Raw genomic sequence first — 20,951 nt, 5'->3', positions numbered from 1 at the left:
TCACCACACAAAGAAACAAAAAAGTAGCTTCTTACATCACTGGCGATTTGCCTGGATGCTTTGGCAGCTTGAATGGGGATCGCATCACTTCTCAAATCATAGCCTTTCTTTTTTGCTTCTTCCATGGCCTGCTTGTATAGTTTCTAGATGAAGAATTAAACAATGGGATTCATATAAGTTCATTCCGTATATTACATTCTATGCAAAACAAACTGCTTGTAAGTAGAGTATATTTTTTAAAAATTAAGATTTATTCCAACCCAGCTTTATCTAACTTTCTTAATTCAAAGCCCCAAATCAGCAGCTGATACAAATTCATTTCAAAGGAAGATCTTCACTAAATACATTAGCTAACAATTTTTTTCTTTCAATACTTTCATAGCACAACATTGACCACAATTTTAGAAATAAACTGGTCTTCTATACAAGTGGAGTAAAACTTACTTTTAAAAACCACCTCTTACTGAAGTGAATTTATTTGCCTAAACCAGCATTGAACACTGGGATCACTGCTCTTCAGAAATGTGCTAGAAATTACCTTTTTGGTATTTGCAGTGTTGGAACTAATTTTGTACCTTCCCAACAGTATGCACACTGGCAGAAATGACTCCAAAAATTTCACTGGAGACCCACAACTTCTCATGGAATTTATTCTCAGTAGTGCTCACTGTTGTGTGTATCCACGACTGTACAAATACGCAAACAATTTTTTTAAGTCACTATTTTGAGGATAAATATTGGGGGTTACTTGAAGAAACTAATGGTAGCATGTATGTAAGTTTGTCAGAATAGTGATGCTCCAGCCATGAAACAGACCAGTTATATCCAGAGAGCTAACACACTCACCGCACTGTAGTTTTGCATGTTCTGTTTTGCCAGTGTGATTTCAGGTGTGTCAGGCATTATGTGGATTTGTGTCTTGTCTTTATCCCAGGCCTCAGTATATAAACGCTGTAGGAGAAATAACATACGTCAAAGGGGAAAAAAAATGGTGACTACTTGTAGATCTCCTAAAACATAAGAAGAATTACAGATCTGTATTCCATGTCTAAAAAATCCTTATTACTTATATAGCAATGAGATTCTATATTCACTCCTCTAGATAGTTAATATCCAGGTTAAGAAAGAGTAACCTAGAAAGAATTCTGTTAAAAAAAAAAAGTTTAGAAAAAAGGCACAGAATGCTAATCAGACACACAGAGATCTAAACTCTAAGGATAAGGCCTGTTTGAAAGAGGAAATGGTTTTATTGACATCAATAGCATCGAGATCAGGGCCACAGATTCAGAAGAACTCTGACATAAGTGCTATGCTGAATTGTTTAAAATACGGATTTTTCAAAGATTACCCTAAAACACATAGTTTATTAATTACTAGATTACTAGATAAATTTGGTAAATTATTAAATTAGACAAATTGCTAAATTAAAAATTAGATTAAAATTAGGTAACACGTTACTAGATACACAGTAGCGTATGTGGAATGCTTCACAAATGCTAATTCCAATTCAGCTTAGTAACTTGACAGCTATTCTAAAATTAGCACTTGCTGAAAATAAGTTACCTGTTGATTACCAAGAATGTAACTTACACTTCTAAAGACTCACTGTGTTGAAATCTCACACAGCAACCACACATCTGCATTTCCAGTCCTGTCTCCACGGTTTAGGGGGAAACTGCTAACGTGTTACCTAATGGAATTGAGACTCACCTTATTCATTGTATCTGCATTCTGCTTGGCTAAGACCATCTCTAGAGAATCAGTGACGCTAGTAAACTTGATTGTGTCTGGGGGCTGACGGTATATTTTATCACTCAAGATCTCGCCTGCCTTCTTGGCTTTTTCAACATCCAAGGAACCAACTGGGATCCATCCAATGCCCCGCAACCACTCAAGGTCAGACTTGTAGCAGTTCTATTACAAAATACAAAGACAGCTGTCCCATTAATATTGCCAGTTAAACATTTCATATATACCATGCAACTAATGCTTACTTTCTGTAAGTTGCCTTTCTCGAAGTTCAATATGCAAAGCAATCTCTGTTAGCAACCTAGATTCAGACCCCTTATCTGTCTGCAGGAGGTATTATTCACCCAACAACAGATTGCAGAATAGTCAGTCACAGGATTAAAACAAAACCCTGAAAGTCGGTATAAAATTTTCCTGTAACATTTGTTCCCAACAAATAAAAGGTCATGCACTAAGAACAGCAGGTCTTAATGTGAAACATTTTCTCCAAGACAGAACAAAAGAATTCTATCCACTAAAGCCATGCAACTAAAAAAAAAAAGTCATAATAGACAATTTCCTCTTTATATGCAGTTAATCTTCATATAAAGTTATTAAGATTATCCATTATGAAGGATTATATGCAGCTAATTCTACTATTCAGCTAATATATATATATCATTTGTACATAAACCTTCGTAATACTCAACCTTCGTTACACAGATTCATACACTCCTAAAAATCTTACGAACTTGGAACATGTAAATTAAAACACACTGTAAAAATACACTACATGAGAGAGACAGTTCAAGCAGCTCCTATAGTTTATATTCCAAGAAAATTACATACGCTTCAGAACTCCAACACTTATCAGCAAGTACTCACATCACTCTGTAGATCGTAGGCTTTCTTAGCATGGATAACATCGTTCTGGTCGGGCAGGCAAGTCCACTGATGCAGATAGTGGCGGTAATCAACGTCACTGACCAGCTCCTGACATTTCTTGGCTAACACGATTCCCAGCATGTCCACTGGGCTACTGAAGTGTGTCTTTGTCTTCTCAAAAGCTTTCTTGTACTCCCTGTCACTCTGGATCTTGGCTACGTGCATCGACCACATCATCTTCGGATCATCCTCTATGTTACGGGCCCCTATGTGGTGGCCAAGCTGCTTCCGATAGCCTTCTTTATACTTGTACTATAGGCAAAAAAGTGTTCAGTGAGTTTTAGTTTAGTTTTCTTTATGTCCTTCACAGCCCCTGTGGCACAACCTCCAGAAAACTTAGTATCTGAAACCACAGAGACTTTAGACTAAGAAAACATTCAACTGATGAACTGCAGTGCAGAGTTACAAAAGGATTCACATAATATTGTCCGCGTGATATGACCTTCACTTTTTTGAAGTAACACCCTGGCCTACGTATTAAGAGCTACTACTCTGTTACTGAGAGTTAAAAAAGTCTCCAAAATACGGCAGCAATGCAAAAGGCCTGAAGTTCAACAAGTATTCCACACATAAAGGATCAATTAGTGACCTTCAAGGACACTAGCAAAAATAAATTCCTGTTCAATCTATTCAGCAGATAAAAACTAGAAGACCATAGAGACAGACCTGGTAGTTCAACAGAGAAATTAAACACATATATGGAATAACTTTTGATATTCATACTTAATAAAAAATTATTTACTTTTATAATGCCTTTTTTTGTACACAAAAACTTGGTTCGGCTTTCCTTCCCTAAAGTCCAGCTCAGCTGTGCAGCTGCAGCATTAGGGGCTTGCACACTGGCAGTACTGAGAGGGCAGCACACCATCTCAAAAGACCAGTCTGTCACACGAGGAGATGCTCCCACAGGTCCAGGAGGGACGCTGCTTTGGAGTGTCTCCATCACCCACCTCCCACAGTTACTACCGCCCCACCATCTACACATTCCCTCACAACGCTGCACACCATCACGTGCAGGGACAGCTACAGGCAGACCCTCCACAACCAACACGGTCATGCACTGGGTGAATGGTAATGACAGGCAAGTGCTGGGCTGCCTCCGTTTCTCAAAGGCTGCAAACCCTGGTCTTCCACTGCCAGCACCTGCAAACTGCCCCAGAGGGCGTGATGCCAAGGGCTGCTGGGTACTTACATCACTTGCAATGTCTCTGGAAGCTTTCGCAGACTTGATAGGAATGGCATCTGCCCGCATGTCGTAGCCCTTTTTCTTCTCTTCCTCCATCGCAAGCTTGTACAGTTTCTGAAAGAAAAACAAGCATTCCCCTCAAACTACACTTCTTCCCCAGCCACAGTAGTGTCCACGCACAGACGCTTAACCCCAGCTCAGTCACCCACCTCACTGAGGTTCGCTTGGTTCTGCTGGGCTAGCAAAATACCAGGTGTATCCGGCATAATGTGAATGCTGGTTTTATCTTTCTCCCACGCCGATGTGTACGAGCGCTGAAAACATGAGTACAACGACAAATAAGATCACACAAGCACCGGGCAACAAACCCAGAAAGCACACTGGCTCAACAAACTGAAGCAAGGGGCCCTGTGCAAAACACCAGGCCCTGCGAGGAGAGAGCCCACTGTCCTGCAAAAGGAAGGCACTCCTTTGCTTCCAGCTGAAAACACAACAAAGTCTCACTTGGTTCATAATTTCAGAGTTGTGCTTTGCCAGAACCATAGGCATCGAGTCAGGAAGGCTCGTGAATTTGATGGTGTCTGGGTGTTGCCGATACTTCTTGTCACTCAGGATGCGGCTCGCCCTCTTATTCTTCTCATCGTCCAGCGAACCACTTGGCAGCCAGCCGATGCCCCTCAGCCACAGAAGGTCGGACTTGTACACATTCTGAAAGGACAGGCAAGAACACAAAGCAGCTCAGTAACCGCCTGACTCCACACAACCACTCCTCCCAGCAAGGGAAATTCTGACTACCAATGCACGTTCCCCTGGGTCTACCCACCAGCCACCACAAAAGGGATTCCCATCAAGCTAGCACCCCACAACCTGGTTCCCAACGCATACAACAGCACACACAGCTGCCAAGCAATCCACAAAGCCTTCCCAAGCATATTCTTGGTCTTCCAATGAAAGACCTGCCCCATTTGGCAATCTCCAGCTGGCACAGGCATGGGAGGCATACCATTCACCTCTGCACCCACGGCTTGCCTTTGCCCACTGACCGTCCTCCAAAACAAAAGAGTTGACTCTGTTGCCCTTCCCCAGCCACCTGCCACAACCCTCCCCACAAACTGCTCACGGCAAAACAGGACTCTTCTCTCACCATAAAGTCTCACCCCGCACAAACTTCATCCCTGCCCTTTCACGACACCAACTCTCAGCAAGACAGTGTGGCCACAACACAGTCTCAGTCTCACAGAACCAGCCTCAACTCGGGCTCCCCACCTCGACCGTCCCCAACAGGGGAACAGAACACAAGACACACCTGTACTTTTCACACAACCGGGAAAGAACAACTTACATCACTCTGAAGGTCGTACACTTTCCTGGCTTGTACAACATCGTTCTGGTCGGGCAGACAGGTCCAGCGATGCAGAGGGTGCTTGTAATCAACATCACTGACCAGCTCCTGACATTTCTTGGCCAACACGATTCCCAGCATGTCCACCGGGCTACTGAAGTGTGTCTTTGTCTTCTCAAAGGCTTTCTTGTACTCCCTGTCACTCTGGATCTTGGCTACGTGCATCGACCACACCATCTTCGGATCATCCTCTATGTTACGGGCCCCTATGTGGTGGCCAAGCTGCTTGCGATAGCCTTCTTTATACTTGTACTGCAGGGTTAAAGAAGCTCAGTTAGTTCCACGCCAGCTCTTCTCCCTTCTGACACTATTCTGTAGCAGCACCTGTCAGCCCCTGATGCTAATGGAGCCTGGTGAGGTCACCACGTGAAGATTGTCTCAGCGCAGCATGCCCCTACTGTGTCCCACATTTCCATCCCACCCCACGCCTCCACTCAGCCACAGGATGCACACGGAGGACCAGATGGCAACTCCAACCAAGCCAGCTCGGGAACCAGGAGCGATGCATGCCAGCTTGCAGTGTCTCCACACAACCTAACGTCCCCACTGAGAGGCCAGGTCAGCAGTTGGGATGCAAAATTTGCAGAAAACCACTGGAACGCTCCAGCACGCAACCTGGGCCTCATCCTGCACAGCCTGACTGCACTCCCCCACCCAGCCCACAGCAGCTCTCGCACTCTGCTGCACCAGGCCCTCCTGCACAGCGCTCATGACTCTCATTCTCCCAGCTCCGTGCGTGTCCTCAGCTGCACACCTACAGTCATTGAGCTTGGGAAGTGACAAGGGGCAACACAACACTTTTTCAGCAACGCGCATGTTGGAAGCTTATGGGTGAAAATTTGAGGCCAAGTGAACAAAGGAAACTTCGTCATTGCTGTCTACTATGGGTCACCCGATCAAGGAGAAGAGTTTGAGGAACAGTTCTTTCTTTAACTGCAGTAAGCACCGCACTCACAGGCCCTGATCCTCACAGGGGACTTCAACCACCTGAACATCTGCTGGAAAAGCGTCACAGCGACCTGCAGGCAGTCCAGAATACTATTGGAGTGTGTGGAGAACAACTTCCTTGTATAGGTGATGGAGAGCCTGACAACAGAAGAGGCACTGCTGGACCTATTGCTCACTAATGAGGAAGAACTTCTCAAACAGCTCAAGTTTGGAGGTAGCCTAAGCTGCAGCAATCATGCCCTGGAAGAATTCTCAATCTTGATGGGTACAGGACAGGTAGAAAGTGGAGTCAGTACCCTAAACCTCAGAAATGCAAACTTTTGGCTGTTTAGGGCACTAGTGAGTTGGATCCCTCTGGAAACTGCCCTCAAAGAAGTGAACAAGAGCTGGGAGTTATTTAAAGACTTGTTTCTTGGAGTGCAAGAGCTCTCAATCCCAACACATAGGAAGTCAGGTAGGGGAGACAGGAGGCCATCTTGGCTATGTCAAGACCTCTTAACCAAACTAAAATGCAAAACCAAAATGCATAGGCAGTGGAGGCAAGGGTACACTTCCTGGGGAGATTTTAGGGATATGGCCCAGGTAGTGCAGGGAGGGGATCAGGAAAGCCAAGGAACAGTTGGAGCTGGACTTGGCTACGGACATAGAAAATAACAAGAAGGGCTTCTTCACGTACACAGGACAATAAAGGAAGATGAAAGAAACTGTATCCCCCTCATGAGCGAAACAGGACACCTGGCTGCAAACAACATGGTGAACGCTGAGGATCCAATGACTTTTTTGTCTCAGTCTTCACCATCAAGTGCTTTAGCCACACCACCCAATTCAATGAATCCAAATCCAGGGACTGGGAGAATGAAATACTGCCCAACATAGGATATCAGGTTTGAGACTGTCTAAGGAACCTGAAGGTGCACAAGTCCACAGGACCTGATGAGGTGCATCTGAGCATCCTGAGGAAACTGGCAGATGAAGTTGCTAAGCCACTGTCCATCATATTTGAAAAGCAGTGGCAAACCAGTGAAATTCCCAGTAACTGGAAAAACGAAAATATAACCCCCACTTTTAAAAAGGGTAAAAGGGAAGACCCAGGGAACTACAGGCCAGTCAGTCTCACCTCTGTGCCCAGGGCAAGATCATGAAGCAGATCTTCCTGGAAACTATGCTAAGGCACATGGAAAACAGAGGTGACTGGTGACAGCCAGCATGGCTTCACTAAGGGCAAATCCTGCCTTACAAATTTGGTGGCTTTCTATGACAGGGTTACAGCATTGGTGGATAAAGGAAGAACAACTGACATTATCTACCTGGACTCATGCAAAGCATTTGATACTGTCCCGCACAACATCCTTGTCTCTAAAATGGAGAAACACGGATTTGATGGGTGGACGCCTCAGTGGACAAGGAATTGACTGGATGGTCGCACTCAAAGAGCTGCGGTCAACTGCTCAATGTCCAGGTAGAGACCAGAGATGAGTGGTGTCCCTTACAGGTCTGTACTGGGACCAGTATTATTTAACATCTTTGTTGAAGACATGGACAATGGGATTGAGTGCACCCTCAGCACATTTGTGGATGACACCAAGCTGAGCAGTGTGGTTGATACTCTAGCGGGAAGGGATGCCATCCAGAGGGACCTTGACAGGCTAGAGAGATGGACCCATGCAAACCTCAAAGTTCAACAAGGCCAAATGAAATCCTGCACCTGGGTCAGGGAAATCTCAAACACGGATATAGTCTGGGTGATGAGTGGATTGAGAGCAGCCCTACAGAGAAGGACTTGGGGGTATTGGTGGATGATAAACTGAATATGAGCCGGCAATGTGCACTCACAGCCCATAAACCAGCCATATCCTGGGCTTCATCAAAAGCAGCATGGCCAGCAGGTTGAGGGAGGAGATTCTTCTGATCTTCTCCACTTTTGTGAGACCCCACCTGGAGTCCTGCTCCCAGCTCTGGGAGTCCCCAGCATAAGAAAGACATATGACCTGTTCAAGCGGGTCCAGAGGAGGGCCATGAAGATGATCAGGGGGCTAGAGCACCTCCCTTATGAGGGCAGACTGATAGAGTTGGGGTTGTTCAGCATGAAGAAGAGAAGGCTCCAGGCAGACCTTATAGCAACCTTCCTATAGGAGGCTGCTATATATAGAGGAAAAATGGGGAAGAACTCTTTATCAGGGAGTGTAGTGATAGGATGAGGAATAAAGGTTTTAAAATGAAAGAGGGTACATTTAGATTGGGATATTAGGAAGAAATTCTTTATTGTGAGGGTAGTGAGGCACTGGAATAGGTTGCCCAGAGAAGTTGTGGATGCCTCCTCACTGGAAGTAGTAGGAATGGTGGTGCTGGGTTGATGGTTGGACCTGATGATCTTAGAGGTCTTCTCCAACCTATGACTCTACGATTCTATGAAGTGTTCAAGACAAGGTTTGGCAGGGCTTTGAGCACCCTGATATAGTAGAATATGTCCCTGCCTATGGCAGGGCAGGCGGAACTGGATGATCTATAAAATCCCTTCCAACACAAAACATTCTATGATTCAATGATGCTATGACTTTTTCCCCCATCTCATTCTCAAATGTCAACTAAGACTGAGGGGAGCATGCCACCAAGGGCTGCTGGGTACTTACATCACTTGCAATGTCTCTGGAAGCTTTCGCAGACTTGATAGGAATGGCATCTGCCCGCATGTCGTAGCCCTTTTTCTTCTCTTCCTCCATCGCAAGCTTGTACAGTTTCTGAAAGAAAAACAAGCATTCCCCTCAAACTACACTTCTTCCCCAGCCACAGTAGTGTCCACGCACAGACGCTTAACCCCAGCTCAATCACCCACCTCACTGAGGTTCGCTTGGTTCTGCTGGGCTAGCAAAATACCAGGTGTATCCGGCATAATGTGAATGCTGGTTTTATCTTTCTCCCACGCCGATGTGTACGAGCGCTGAAAACATGAGTACAACGACAAATAAGATCACACAAGCACCGGGCAACAAACCCAGAAAGCACACTGGCTCAACAAACTGAAGCAAGGGGCCCTGTGCAAAACACCAGGCCCTGCGAGGAGAGAGCCCAGTGTCCTGCAAAAGGAAGGCACTCCTTTGCTTCCAGCTGAAAACACAACAAAGTCTCACTTGGTTCATAATTTCAGAGTTGTGCTTTGCCAGAACCATAGGCATCGAGTCAGGAAGGCTCGTGAATTTGATGGTGTCTGGGTGTTGCCGATACTTCTTGTCACTCAGGATGAGGCTCGCCCTCTTATTCTTCTCATCGTCCAGCGAACCACTTGGCAGCCAGCCGATGCCCCTCAGCCACAGAAGGTCGGACTTGTACACATTCTGAAAGGACAGGCAAGGACATACAGCAGCTCAGTAACTGCCTGACTCTGCTTGTCCCTGGCCACTGACCGTCCTCCAAAACAAAAGAGTTGACTCTGTTGCCCTTCCCCAGCCACCTGCCACAACCCTCCCCACAAACTGCTCACGGCAACACAGGACTCTTCTCTCACCATAAAGTCTCACCCTGCACAAACTTCATCCCTGCCCTTTCAGGACACCAACCCTCCACAAGACAGCACGGCCACAACACAGTCTCAGTCTCACAGAACCAGCCTTGACTCAGGCTCCCCACCTCGACCGTCTCCAACAGGGGAACAGAACACAAGAGACACCTGTACCTTTCACACAACCGGGAAAGAACAACTTACATCACTCTGAAGGTCGTACACTTTCCTGGCTTGTACAACATCGTTCTGGTCGGGCAGACAGGTCCAGCGATGCAGAGGGTGCTTGTAATCAATGTCACTGACCAGCTCCTGACATTTCTTGGCCAACACGATTCCCAGCATGTCCACCGGGCTACTGAAGTGTGTCTTTGTCTTCTCAAAGGCTTTCTTGTACTCCCTGTCACTCTGGATCTTGGCTACGTGCATCGACCACACCATCTTTGGATCATCCTCTATGTTACGGGCCCCTATGTGGTGGCCAAGCTGCTTGCGATAGCCTTCTTTATACTTGTACTGCAGGGTTAAAGAAGCTCAGTAAGTTCCATGCCAGCTCTTCTCCTTTCTGACACTATTCTGTAGCAGCACCTGTCAGCCCCTGATGCTAATGGAGCCTGGTGAGGTCACCACGTGAAGAGTGTCTCAGCGCAGCATGTCCCTACTGTGTCCCACATTTCCATCCCACCCCACGTCTCCACTCAGCCACAGGATGCACATGGAGGACCAGATGGCAACTCCAACCAAGCCAGCTCGGGAACCAGGAGCGATGCATGCCAGCTTGCAGCGTCTCCACACAACCTAACGTCCCCACTGAGAGGCCAGTTCAGCAGCTGGGATGAAAAACTCAGCGATAACCACCAGAACACTCCAGCACGCAACCTGGGCCTCATCCTGCACAGCCTGACTGCACTCCCCCACCCAGCCCACAGCGTTTCTCACACTCCGCTGCACCAGGCCCTCCTGCACAGCGCTCACGACTCTCATTCTCCCAGTCCCGTGTGTGTCCTCAGCTGCACACCTACAGCCATTGAGCTTGGGAAGTGACAAGGGGCAACACAACACTTTTGCCCTTGCCTCTTACTGAAAGGTCAAGTAAGACTGAGGAGAGATTGAACTCGATCTCCTTACAGTAAGGGAATTAACCTGAACTCCAGAAACTCTCATGAGAGAGTAATTACAGCTCCTACAGATCTAAGCCCTGGAAAGATACTCTGGGGCATAGTAATGACTGGTCTACAGTGACTGGACCTGCCTACACTCCAAACAGAAATAATAAATGCCCTGGTCATAACATAAAAACTTGGTTCGGCTTTCCTTTCCTAAAGTCCAGCTCAGCTGTGCAGCTGCAGCATTAGGGGCTTGTACACTGGCAGTACTGAGAGGGCAGCACACCATCTCAAAAGTCCAGCCTGTCACACGAGGAGATGGTCCCACAGGTCCAGGAGGGACGCTGCTTTGGAGTGTCTCCATCACCCACCTCCCACAGTTACTACCGCCCACCGTCTGCACATTCCCTCACAACACTGCACACCATCACGTGCAGGGACAGCTACAGGCAGACCCTCCACAACCAACACGGTCATGCACTGGGTGAATGGTAATGACAGGCAAGTGCTGGGCTGCCTCCATTTCTCAAAGGCTGCAAACCCTGGTCTTCCACTGCCAGCACCTGCAAACTGCCCCAGAGGGCGTGATGCCAAGGGCTCCTGGGTACTTACATCACTTGCAATGTCTCTGGAAGCTTTCGCAGACTTGATAGGAATGGCATCTGCCCGCATGTCGTAGCCCTTTTTCTTCTCTTCCTCCATCGCAAGCTTGTACAGTTTCTGAAAGAAAAACAAGCATTCCCCTCAAACTACACTTCTTCCCCAGCCACAGTAGTGTCCACGCACAGACGCTTAACCCCAGCTCAGTCACCCACCTCACTGAGGTTCGCTTGGTTCTGCTGGGCTAGCAAAATACCAGGTGTATCCGGCATAATGTGAATGCTGGTTTTATCTTTCTCCCACGCCGATGTGTACGAGCGCTGAAAACATGAGTACAACGACAAATAAGATCACACAAGCACCGGGCAACAAACCCAGAAAGCACACTGGCTCAACAAACTGAAGCAAGGGGCCCTGTGCAAAACACCAGGCCCTGCGAGGAGAGAGCCCACTGTCCTGTGAAAGGAAGGCACTCCTTTGCTTCCAGCTGAAAACACAACAAAGTCTCACTTGGTTCATAATTTCAGAGTTGTGCTTTGCCAGAACCATAGGCATCGAGTCAGGAAGGCTCGTGAATTTGATGGTGTCTGGGTGTTGCCGATACTTCTTGTCACTCAGGATGAGGCTCGCCCTCTTATTCTTCTCATCGTCCAGCGAACCACTTGGCAGCCAGCCGATGCCCCTCAGCCACAGAAGGTCGGACTTGTACACATTCTGAAAGGACAGGCAAGGACATACAGCAGCTCAGTAACTGCCTTACTCTGCTTGTCCCTGGCCACTGACCGTCCTCCAAAACAAAAGAGTTGACTCTGTTGCCCTTCCCCAGCCACCTGCCACAACCCTCCCCACAAACTGCTCACGGCAACACAGGACTCTCTCTCACCATAAAGTCTCACCCCGCACAAGCTTCATCCCTGCCCTTTCACAACACCAACTCTCAGCAAGACAGTGTGGCCACAACACAGTCTCAGTCTCACAGAACCAGCCTTGACTCAGGCTCCCCACCTCGACCATCTCCAACAGCGGAACAGAACACAAGAGACACCTGTACCTTTCACACAACCGGGAAAGAACAACTTACATCACTCTGAAGGTCGTACACTTTCCTGGCTTGTACAACATCGTTCTGGTCGGGCAGACAGGTCCAGCGATGCAGAGGGTGCTTGTAATCAACGTCACTGACCAGCTCCTGACATTTCTTGGCCAACACGATTCCCAGCATGTCCACTGGGCTACTGAAGTGTGTCTTTGTCTTCTCAAAGGCTTTCTTGTACTCCCTGTCACTCTGGATCTTGGCTACGTGCATCGACCACACCATCTTCGGATCATCCTCTATGTTGCGGGCCCCTATGTGGTGGCCAAGCTGCTTTCGGTACGCAGTTTTGTACTGGTACTAATTGGACACAGAAACAACAATTATCACCCGTTTTCAAGCTGCAATTTTAATGCCTTTGTTTTTCATATACTGGTTAAAATTGGTATGATTCTATGATTTCAATTTTTTTTTAATTTTTCCAACATTTTTAGAGTCTTTATTGCATTTTCAGAAGATATTAATGGCTTTTTTTTATAGTTATATACTATGTCATTGTTAATTATTTTATTTAATTTAATTAACTTTACACTTAACTTTAAGTTTATACAAACTCTGGGGAAGGCAGCAATATAAGACTGTTAAAATTTTACACCTCTCATCCTCTTGACAAAACCCACATCTTTATCCAATAGTTTTTACCAGCTCTATGCCCCACTGTTATTTTCACTCCGTAAGACTTACTTCACTGGCTATGTCTCTGGATGCCTTTGCTGACTTAAGTGGTATAGCATCAGGGGGAAGATCATAGCCTTTCCTCTTCAGCTCTTCATATCCTAACTTGTAATGTTTCTGTTGGAGAAGGATTCAAAGAAATTATTGCAAATAAAGCTTCTTAGAGAGTTTTTCAACACTACAACTTTCCTCTTGATTGTTGAATATAAAGTATGAGATTCCAAACACAGTTTCATTCATCAAATTAAATCCCATAGCTTGCTTTTAATAATGTGTATTTTGTTTCTGATGGCAGAAAATATTTAAAAATTAGTATATGTATGTGTTCTGATTAACTTATTCGAGATCAAAATTTTCTTTTACTTAACATACTAGTCTGAACGATGCACAGTATTCTACAGAGGTGAATCATAGAGCCCCATGGGGCTCTACATCCAATTCAATTGCAATTATTTTTGTCTTCATGAGTTCTTAATGATGGAGCTGCTAACATTTCTTTACTTTTGCCTGTAGTCTATGTGTGTTCCATTGTAACCAGGAATTTGATGTAAATTACATAATCCTATGTAATTCCAAAGAGGCAATTCAATATAATCAGACATTTTAACAAGAATGACAGGCTTACCAAAAAGTACTGAACTCATAGCAACAATGCCAATATGGTCAGTAGAGATGAAAGAGAAAACTGATAACTTGTACTGATTATTTTCTTGGTATATTCTAGCAACCCTGCTTCCACTTCATATTTCAACAATTCCACTCGGCTTCCCAGTGCGTAACAATTTTCTCAGGCAAAGATCACAGGTTTGCTTATAGCTGTTAGAATTACAGAATTACCTTACTGCATTTTAAACTAAAGCCACAATGGGTAATACCAAATTCCATAAAAAAACATTGTAGAGACACACTTACATCACTTGTGTTAATTAAGTTTGATTTAGCCAGCAAAATTTCAGGAGTATCAGGCATGATGTGAACCTTAGTCTTGTCCTTGTCCCAGGCCTCTCTATACAGTATCTGAAAACAGACAAACAACAATTTCTTCTCTGATAAAAGGCTCACATGCACAGCAGTAAATTCAGTTTACCTCTTGTCTACAATAGCAAATCAAAGACATAGTATGTAACCACGAGCAATGTAAACAACACAAGACATTAAAATCAAATAACACAATGACTTCTTACTGAAATACCACATTTTCTTCTTCTTTCCACCCACGAAAAGTCAAGGAAACAGCATTCAGACAATACATTTACATACTACATAGTAAGTGTCTTATTTGCAGTTATTGCTAAGTTCTACAGCATTAAAGACCTTGATCTTCTGAACAAGCCACAGTACTTCCTGACAACCAAGCATCAAGGCACTGATTGTAAACATCTGGTATTTAAGCACATGTTCTGATATGGAAATATTTTTCACAAATGTATACTAATGTATTCATTCATTGAATCACATGCTCTGTCTCTAGATGCAACTTACATCACTTCTGTTTTTGGCATTAGATTTTGCTAAAACGATATTCATGGCATCTGGGATACTTGTGAACTTAATAGTATCTGGGTGCTGCCGGTACTTCTTTTCACTCAGTATTTCAGAAGCTTTCTTGTTCTTTTCAGATTCCAAAGATCCCAAAGGACTCCATCCAAGGCCTCTGAGCCACTGCAGATCTGACTTATACAGATTCTGTTCAGGAAAAAAAAAATCAAAACCATACTAGATTACCACCCTATCCATTTATTAAACCATATTCGAAGACTAACTGGTATTTTAGCTTCAATCTGATCTACACTGACATCAAAAGAGACTTCTTAAAGATACTTTTCAATAAGCAGTAAATATCTTACAAAAAAAAAAAATTAAATCCAGAGGAAGCTTACATCACTCTGTAGTTCGTAGACCCTCTTTGCCTGGGTGACATCATTCTGGTCTGGCAGACAAGTCCAGCGGTGTAGCATCCGTTTGTAGTCTATATCACTAACCAACTCCTGACATTTCTTAGCCAGAAGGAAGCCTAACATATCCACAGGCATATTAAACTTTGTCTTCCATTTTTCAAAATCTTTCTTGTACTCCCTCTCACTCTGCATCTTAGCTACTTGCATAGACCACAACATCTTCGGATCATCCTGCAAGCTGCGGAATCCAATGTGATGTCCCTGCTGCTTGCGGTAGCCTTCTTTGTATTTGTACTAAAATTATAAAGATTGCATTATTGAAATTGCAGTAAGAAATAGACAATGGTAAAATATATATACAAAATATCAATATAGTCACTCAGTTCAATGTTTCTCATCACCAATGAAATCACCACCTTGTTATGGCATCTCATGTAAAGGTTTAGCAGCCCCTGGACTCAGTGCCAGTGAACGCTCTCCTTGGGAATGAACAGACTCCCTGGAGAGCAAGAGTGCATGGCTCTGCTGTGCCATCTGATTCGTACAGTCATACCTTTCAGAACTCCCAAAGGCTGACACACTGAAATATTTTGACAAATAATACAATCGGCAATGAAAAATGAAGATGCTTAAGCATTGGAAACATTTCCTAATGAGTAATGTGATCTCTTCGGTAAATGCAGAAGTTATATTCATACCAAGTTATGGTAACAGCACTACATGTGTCACCATGTGTATTTCAGAGCCAGAAAGAGGATTTCTCAGTATAGGCACTAGGATCAGCTAATTGGAACAAAATTTGCTGCTGCTCTGAAAACGTAACATCCAAAAGAACAGACAACTCTTAACTTTGTATGACTGGCCCCTTCATGGATGGGCCACAGTCTTTCAAATTGCCAGGATGCCAGAGCAACCCTTCTTAAATTGTTTTCCTCACTGACAAGAACAGATCAGGAAAGAGTTCTCTCAGCAATTTTGCTTTTCACTCCAAGCTACACCTTAGCAGAGATGTGTATGTTGATCTAGCACAACTCAGTACCAACTACATAAGGTGTATGTCATACTGAATTAGAAATCTTGCTTACGTCACTTGCAATGTCCCTTGAAGCTCTGGCAGCTTTCACTGAAATGGCTTCAGGTGTGAGGTCATAGCCTTTCTTTATCATTTCCTCCCAGCCAAGCTTGTAGAGTTTCTAAAATTGAAAACAATATTAACTAAAAAGTTTTAGTAATACGTTAGTCACCTTCTATTTAGATATGCTAATCATCCATATTACCAAATTCTGGTCACCTCACAGGCTTCAGTTATGAAAGAGGGGCTACTAGAATGGGAACTGGGATACGGGAAACTGAGAAGCAAGGAACAGAGGTCTTCCAAGCCTTAGGCGAGTGACTAAATAGTTTTTCTTTATTGCAGCAGTTTCCTACTATAGCTTATCTTCAGGATTTGAAGGATATCTGGGGAATTTGAACTCTATACATCTGGGGTAACTGAAAACTTTTCAGTTGGGTTACTAAAATTTTAATCAATAAGGCTGTAACGTAGTCATTTAATAGTCAATTCAGTTTGTGCACAGCTGATTTTAAGTGTCAGAACTTGCAAGTCAAAGATTTACCTCTGAGCAATCATGCAAAGCAAAACCTAAGTATTTTATACTGGCAAAATAGTCACTTTCTCAGATTTAAAAGCTGACAGAAAAGTTAGAATCACTGCATTTATATTCCCGTATGTTAAGTTAAAAATAGAGACAATGAACTCATGATTTTACAGTAAGGAATTTTTAACATGATTGAATTCTATGGAAAGCACAGAGTATGGACTATGTATATCTAGATTTCAAAAACAGGACTTATTTTCCGTACATTTCAATGTAATTTAGGCTGTTGCTTTGCTAGCCTGAAGGTGGTACTTACTACTGCTCTGAAAATATTACTCACATAAAAATTCTTGCCTCTGTTCTAAATTCCCCATCCTGTTTCTTCTACCTTCTACACATTAATTACTTATTTTGAAATGGGAGGCACCTTTAGATTTGAAGAAAGTACATAGTCTTTTAAAATGTTATAGGAAGTATTAAAAATCTCTACCTGACTGTAGTTCGTCTTGTTCTGTTTTGCTTGTAGGATATCTGGTGTATCTGGCATCACATGAACCTGAATTTTGTCCTTCTCCCAAGCTTCAGTATAAGCATGCTATTAAAAAAAGTAACATCAGATGTGTTAATATAAATGACCAAGGATGGCTTTCACCTTTCCATTTGTGCACTTTGGATATGTATGGGTAAAAAGACGACGTAGCTGACTTAGATTTATTTTACTCTGTAATGGACTAATCCAGAATCAGCTGAATTAAGATCCAGTCTTGCTTCTAATGAAGTCCAACTAACAAGCTTTTTCAAAGCCAGTAATTTCTATACAAGAATGAGAAGAATAGAGGTTGGAGAAGCAGCAATGAGAAAAATCAGGTAAGATTTATTTAACCAATATTATTTATACAAAACTGTGTGTTTCATTAGGAAAAAAAAGTGAAAACCATGTAAGCGACAGTTGTTTTTTCCCAGGGAAACACTGCTACATAAAGGTGGTGACAGACACTTACAGACTGATTATTGAAATGGATTATATGTGAATGTCTGCCTAATTTTCCCCATAAATACTCACTTTATTCATTATATTTGCATTCTGCTTTGCAAGGACCATGTCCATGGCATCATTCTGTTTCGTAAAGGGGAATATGCTGGGATGCTGGCGGTATTTCCGATCACTTGCAATTTCTGTGGCTTTCTTAGATTTCTCCACATCCAGAGACCCAGCAGGACTCCAGCCGATACCCTTGAACCACGAATTGTAATCCTGCTTGTACTCATTCTGCCAACCAGAACACAAAAGGAAAGTTTACAATTCACAAATGGTTTATACAAAGCAATTCTGCTGTTTCCAAAACACAGCCATAATGAAGAAACAGAAAAAAAGTCACAGCTGTGAATGACAGAAATAAAACAGAAACTTACGTCACTTTGTATCTGATTCATGTTTCGGTACAGTTCTAAACTCATTGCATCTGGTAGAAGCATATAGTGGTGAACCAGTCGTTTGTAGTTAGTATTGGTTACACGATCTTGTGCCTCCTTAGCTGCCACAATGCTGAGTGTATCCGAAGGCGTTTGGTAATGTGTCTTGCTCATCTCATAAGCTTTCTTGTATTCACGATCAGACTGCATCTTAGCCACTTGCATATAATGGACAAGTTTGGGATCATCCTGAAGGCTGCGGAAGCCTACAAGTCTCCCCTTGTCTTGTTCATAACCTAATTTGTATTTATACTGTAAAGAGAACAGAGGCAGAGACTTTAATTCTACTTCATTTGTTTAATAAGCAATATCTATCTTGTAAGGAAAAAAAACCCAAAACTTCAGATTAAAATAAGATTTTCACATTGTTAAGAAAACTTCACAAAGCATATTGAGGTGGTGGCTTTGTCCACCTACTCTTAGGGTGCACTCTAAAGCAAAACAGATGTCTGGCATCCCTTTTAAAAGCGGTATATTTAAAACACTTTCTTAATAAATGGAATTTCCTTACCATAGGTTATTCTGCTCCTGCATAAGTTTCAATGTAAATTTGGGTTCAATTGCTTTCTAATCTCACTAGACTACAAAAATACAACATACATTTATAAAGTATCCAAGTGCCATCACACTGAGGAATGAACTGCCTTTTTTTTTTCTTCCTAAGAGTGCCTTATACATTCCTTATCTTTCTAATAAATAAATTGTTTTTTAATCCTGTTAGAAAATGTATTAGAACCTATATTGAATATTAGAATTACTTACAAGCAAGAGAATGAAAAGACTTCATATAATTGGCATATAAAATTGAATCGTGTCAAGAAATGAATGTTTTACAATATCTGAAATCGATAATTTTTTCTTTCAAGAACTTACATCACTAGCAATATCCCTAGAAGCTTTGGCAGCTTTAATAGGGATAGCATCTGCTCTGAGGTCGTACCCTTTCCTCCTAGATTCTTCAAATGAAAGTCGGTACATTTTCTGTGAAACGAAAGAAAAGAAATATGTTTTAAAAAACAAAAAATCCTCGTAAATAAAACTGTTCATTTTATACAGCAACTTGAAACACAAACTATTTGTGTATTTGACACTCCTTGAACAGTGACTTAAGGCACTCAGGCACACAGAGAGAGGAATACTCCTTCAAAATTAACTCCAACCCTGGTATTGATACATCAATGCAGCTGGAATGCACTATAATTGGTAACAATAACCTATAACAAAAGAGCAGGAAATTGCATTTGTTTCCCACATGCACAAATATTGGTGAAAAGTAACATCTATAAGGATGTCAGCTTTTAAAAAAGAGATAAATATGTCTATTTCTGTGTACATTAAAGATGTGCACAATTACAAACAACACCTTATTTAGCATACACAGCTTTAACAACTGGCTACTCAGAAACTATATCTATATATATATATCTATCTATATGTCTATAATATCATCTGTTACCAAAACAATAGGTTCCATCTGCAGGAAAGAATTTTGAATCCAGTACAAAACTTTGTGCATGGGGAAATAAAATAATAAATACAGGAACAAACATGGACAGTACTCAAACTCTACTATTTTGTTAGTAACTCTTATATTTTAGTAACCTACATGAACACTTCGTAAGCTGACTATAATCACTATGGCCTTTTCTTCACAACTTTTGTTATTTAATTTTGGTCAAGGAAGTGGGGAAAAGGAAAGTTGTCAGCTTTTTGTGAAATTACTACAAGTTAGCAAAGAGAGAACTATGGAGACTTTCATATGTTGTCATCTCACTTATTCCTAATTAAAAAAATAACAGCAACGTCATAGTCTTACAAACAGTACTCACATCACTTATATTAAATGCATTAGCTTTTGCTAAAGCTATCTGTGGAATATCCGGTGTGATGTGAACTTTCTTTTTGTCTTCTTCCCATGCTTGTTTGTACTTGTGCTGGAAGGATTAAAAAAAGAGATGTCAACATAACCAAGAAATTAAATAAAACAATTTAAAAGAATATTTCCTATTTGAAATACAAACTTTCTTTCCAATGATGCAACTACTAACACAGTAGGAACAAGTGTCTTCTTATTTTAGCACTTAAAAGCAGTGTGAATCAGGAATAGCTCTTATGAAGTTGATTGTGTGAGGCTGAAAGAAGAGTGGAAGAAATCTCAGTCTTGCTAGAGTATTTTATTGCTTGTCTCTTGCCCAGCAGTGTATGCAGGCACATTGAACTGCAGGTTTCAAAATGTACTGGGTCTGGCTGGGATGGAGTTAATCCTCTTCATCGCAGCTCAGACAGTGCTGTGGTTTAGATTAGTAACTACAACAATGCTAGTAACACACGAATGCTTTAGCTGTGGCTGAACAGTGTTTGCACTGTACCACGGCCTGCTCTGTTTCTGACTCTGCCCCTGCAGTGAATAGACTGGGTGGTGTGCAAGAGGCTGGGAGGGGACATACCCAGGCAGACAAACCCAGCTAACTGAAGGCATATTCCATGCCACATAACATCATGCTCACCACATAAAAAGGGGGGAGGGGGGGTTTAGGGAGGCTAGACATCTTTTGCTTGAGAATTGGCTGGGCATCCGTCTACCCGTGGGAGGTGGTGAGTATTTGCTTTGCATCACTTGTTTTATTTTCTTTGTCCCTTCTTCCACTTTTGCTTTGCTTATTAAACTTTTTTATCTTGACCCACAAGTTTTCTTGCTTTTACTCTGCCTTTCCTCTTTCCCCATCCAACCAGGGGGAGGGGAGAAGTGACTGAGTGGCTGTGTGGTGCTTAGCTGCCTACTGGGGTTAACCCACAACTAAAA

At 42.9% G+C, this 20,951-nt stretch overlaps 1 protein-coding gene across 16 annotated transcripts in view; it reads right to left on the bottom strand.

The window, feature by feature from the left end:
• The window catches only part of NEB (nebulin), a 127,999-nt gene that overhangs the window by 74,837 nt on the left and 32,211 nt on the right, over positions 1-20,951 (bottom strand). For all 16 annotated transcript variants that reach the window (XM_075429673.1, XM_075429677.1, XM_075429678.1 and 13 more), the window contains 26 exons: positions 19,978-20,082; positions 19,022-19,129; positions 18,089-18,400; positions 17,739-17,945; positions 17,166-17,270; positions 16,163-16,270; positions 15,060-15,371; positions 14,662-14,865; positions 14,092-14,196; positions 13,189-13,296; positions 12,493-12,804; positions 11,922-12,125; positions 11,627-11,731; positions 11,424-11,531; positions 9,910-10,221; positions 9,338-9,541; positions 9,043-9,147; positions 8,840-8,947; positions 5,202-5,513; positions 4,364-4,567; positions 4,069-4,173; positions 3,866-3,973; positions 2,614-2,925; positions 1,711-1,914; positions 847-951; positions 36-143 (listed from right to left, as the gene is read on the bottom strand). In XM_075429673.1, coding sequence (XP_075285788.1) covers positions 36-143; positions 847-951; positions 1,711-1,914; positions 2,614-2,925; positions 3,866-3,973; positions 4,069-4,173; positions 4,364-4,567; positions 5,202-5,513; positions 8,840-8,947; positions 9,043-9,147; positions 9,338-9,541; positions 9,910-10,221; positions 11,424-11,531; positions 11,627-11,731; positions 11,922-12,125; positions 12,493-12,804; positions 13,189-13,296; positions 14,092-14,196; positions 14,662-14,865; positions 15,060-15,371; positions 16,163-16,270; positions 17,166-17,270; positions 17,739-17,945; positions 18,089-18,400; positions 19,022-19,129; positions 19,978-20,082 — 4,590 coding nt within the window. The remainder of the gene's footprint in view (positions 1-35; positions 144-846; positions 952-1,710; positions 1,915-2,613; positions 2,926-3,865; positions 3,974-4,068; positions 4,174-4,363; positions 4,568-5,201; positions 5,514-8,839; positions 8,948-9,042; positions 9,148-9,337; positions 9,542-9,909; positions 10,222-11,423; positions 11,532-11,626; positions 11,732-11,921; positions 12,126-12,492; positions 12,805-13,188; positions 13,297-14,091; positions 14,197-14,661; positions 14,866-15,059; positions 15,372-16,162; positions 16,271-17,165; positions 17,271-17,738; positions 17,946-18,088; positions 18,401-19,021; positions 19,130-19,977; positions 20,083-20,951) is intronic.

Source organism: Opisthocomus hoazin, chromosome 9 (assembly GCF_030867145.1).
Source record: "Opisthocomus hoazin isolate bOpiHoa1 chromosome 9, bOpiHoa1.hap1, whole genome shotgun sequence".
Classification (NCBI taxonomy): Eukaryota; Metazoa; Chordata; class Aves; order Opisthocomiformes; family Opisthocomidae; genus Opisthocomus; species Opisthocomus hoazin.
Note: the sequence above shows the minus strand (reverse complement) of the source record. Positions and strands in the feature narration are given on the sequence as shown.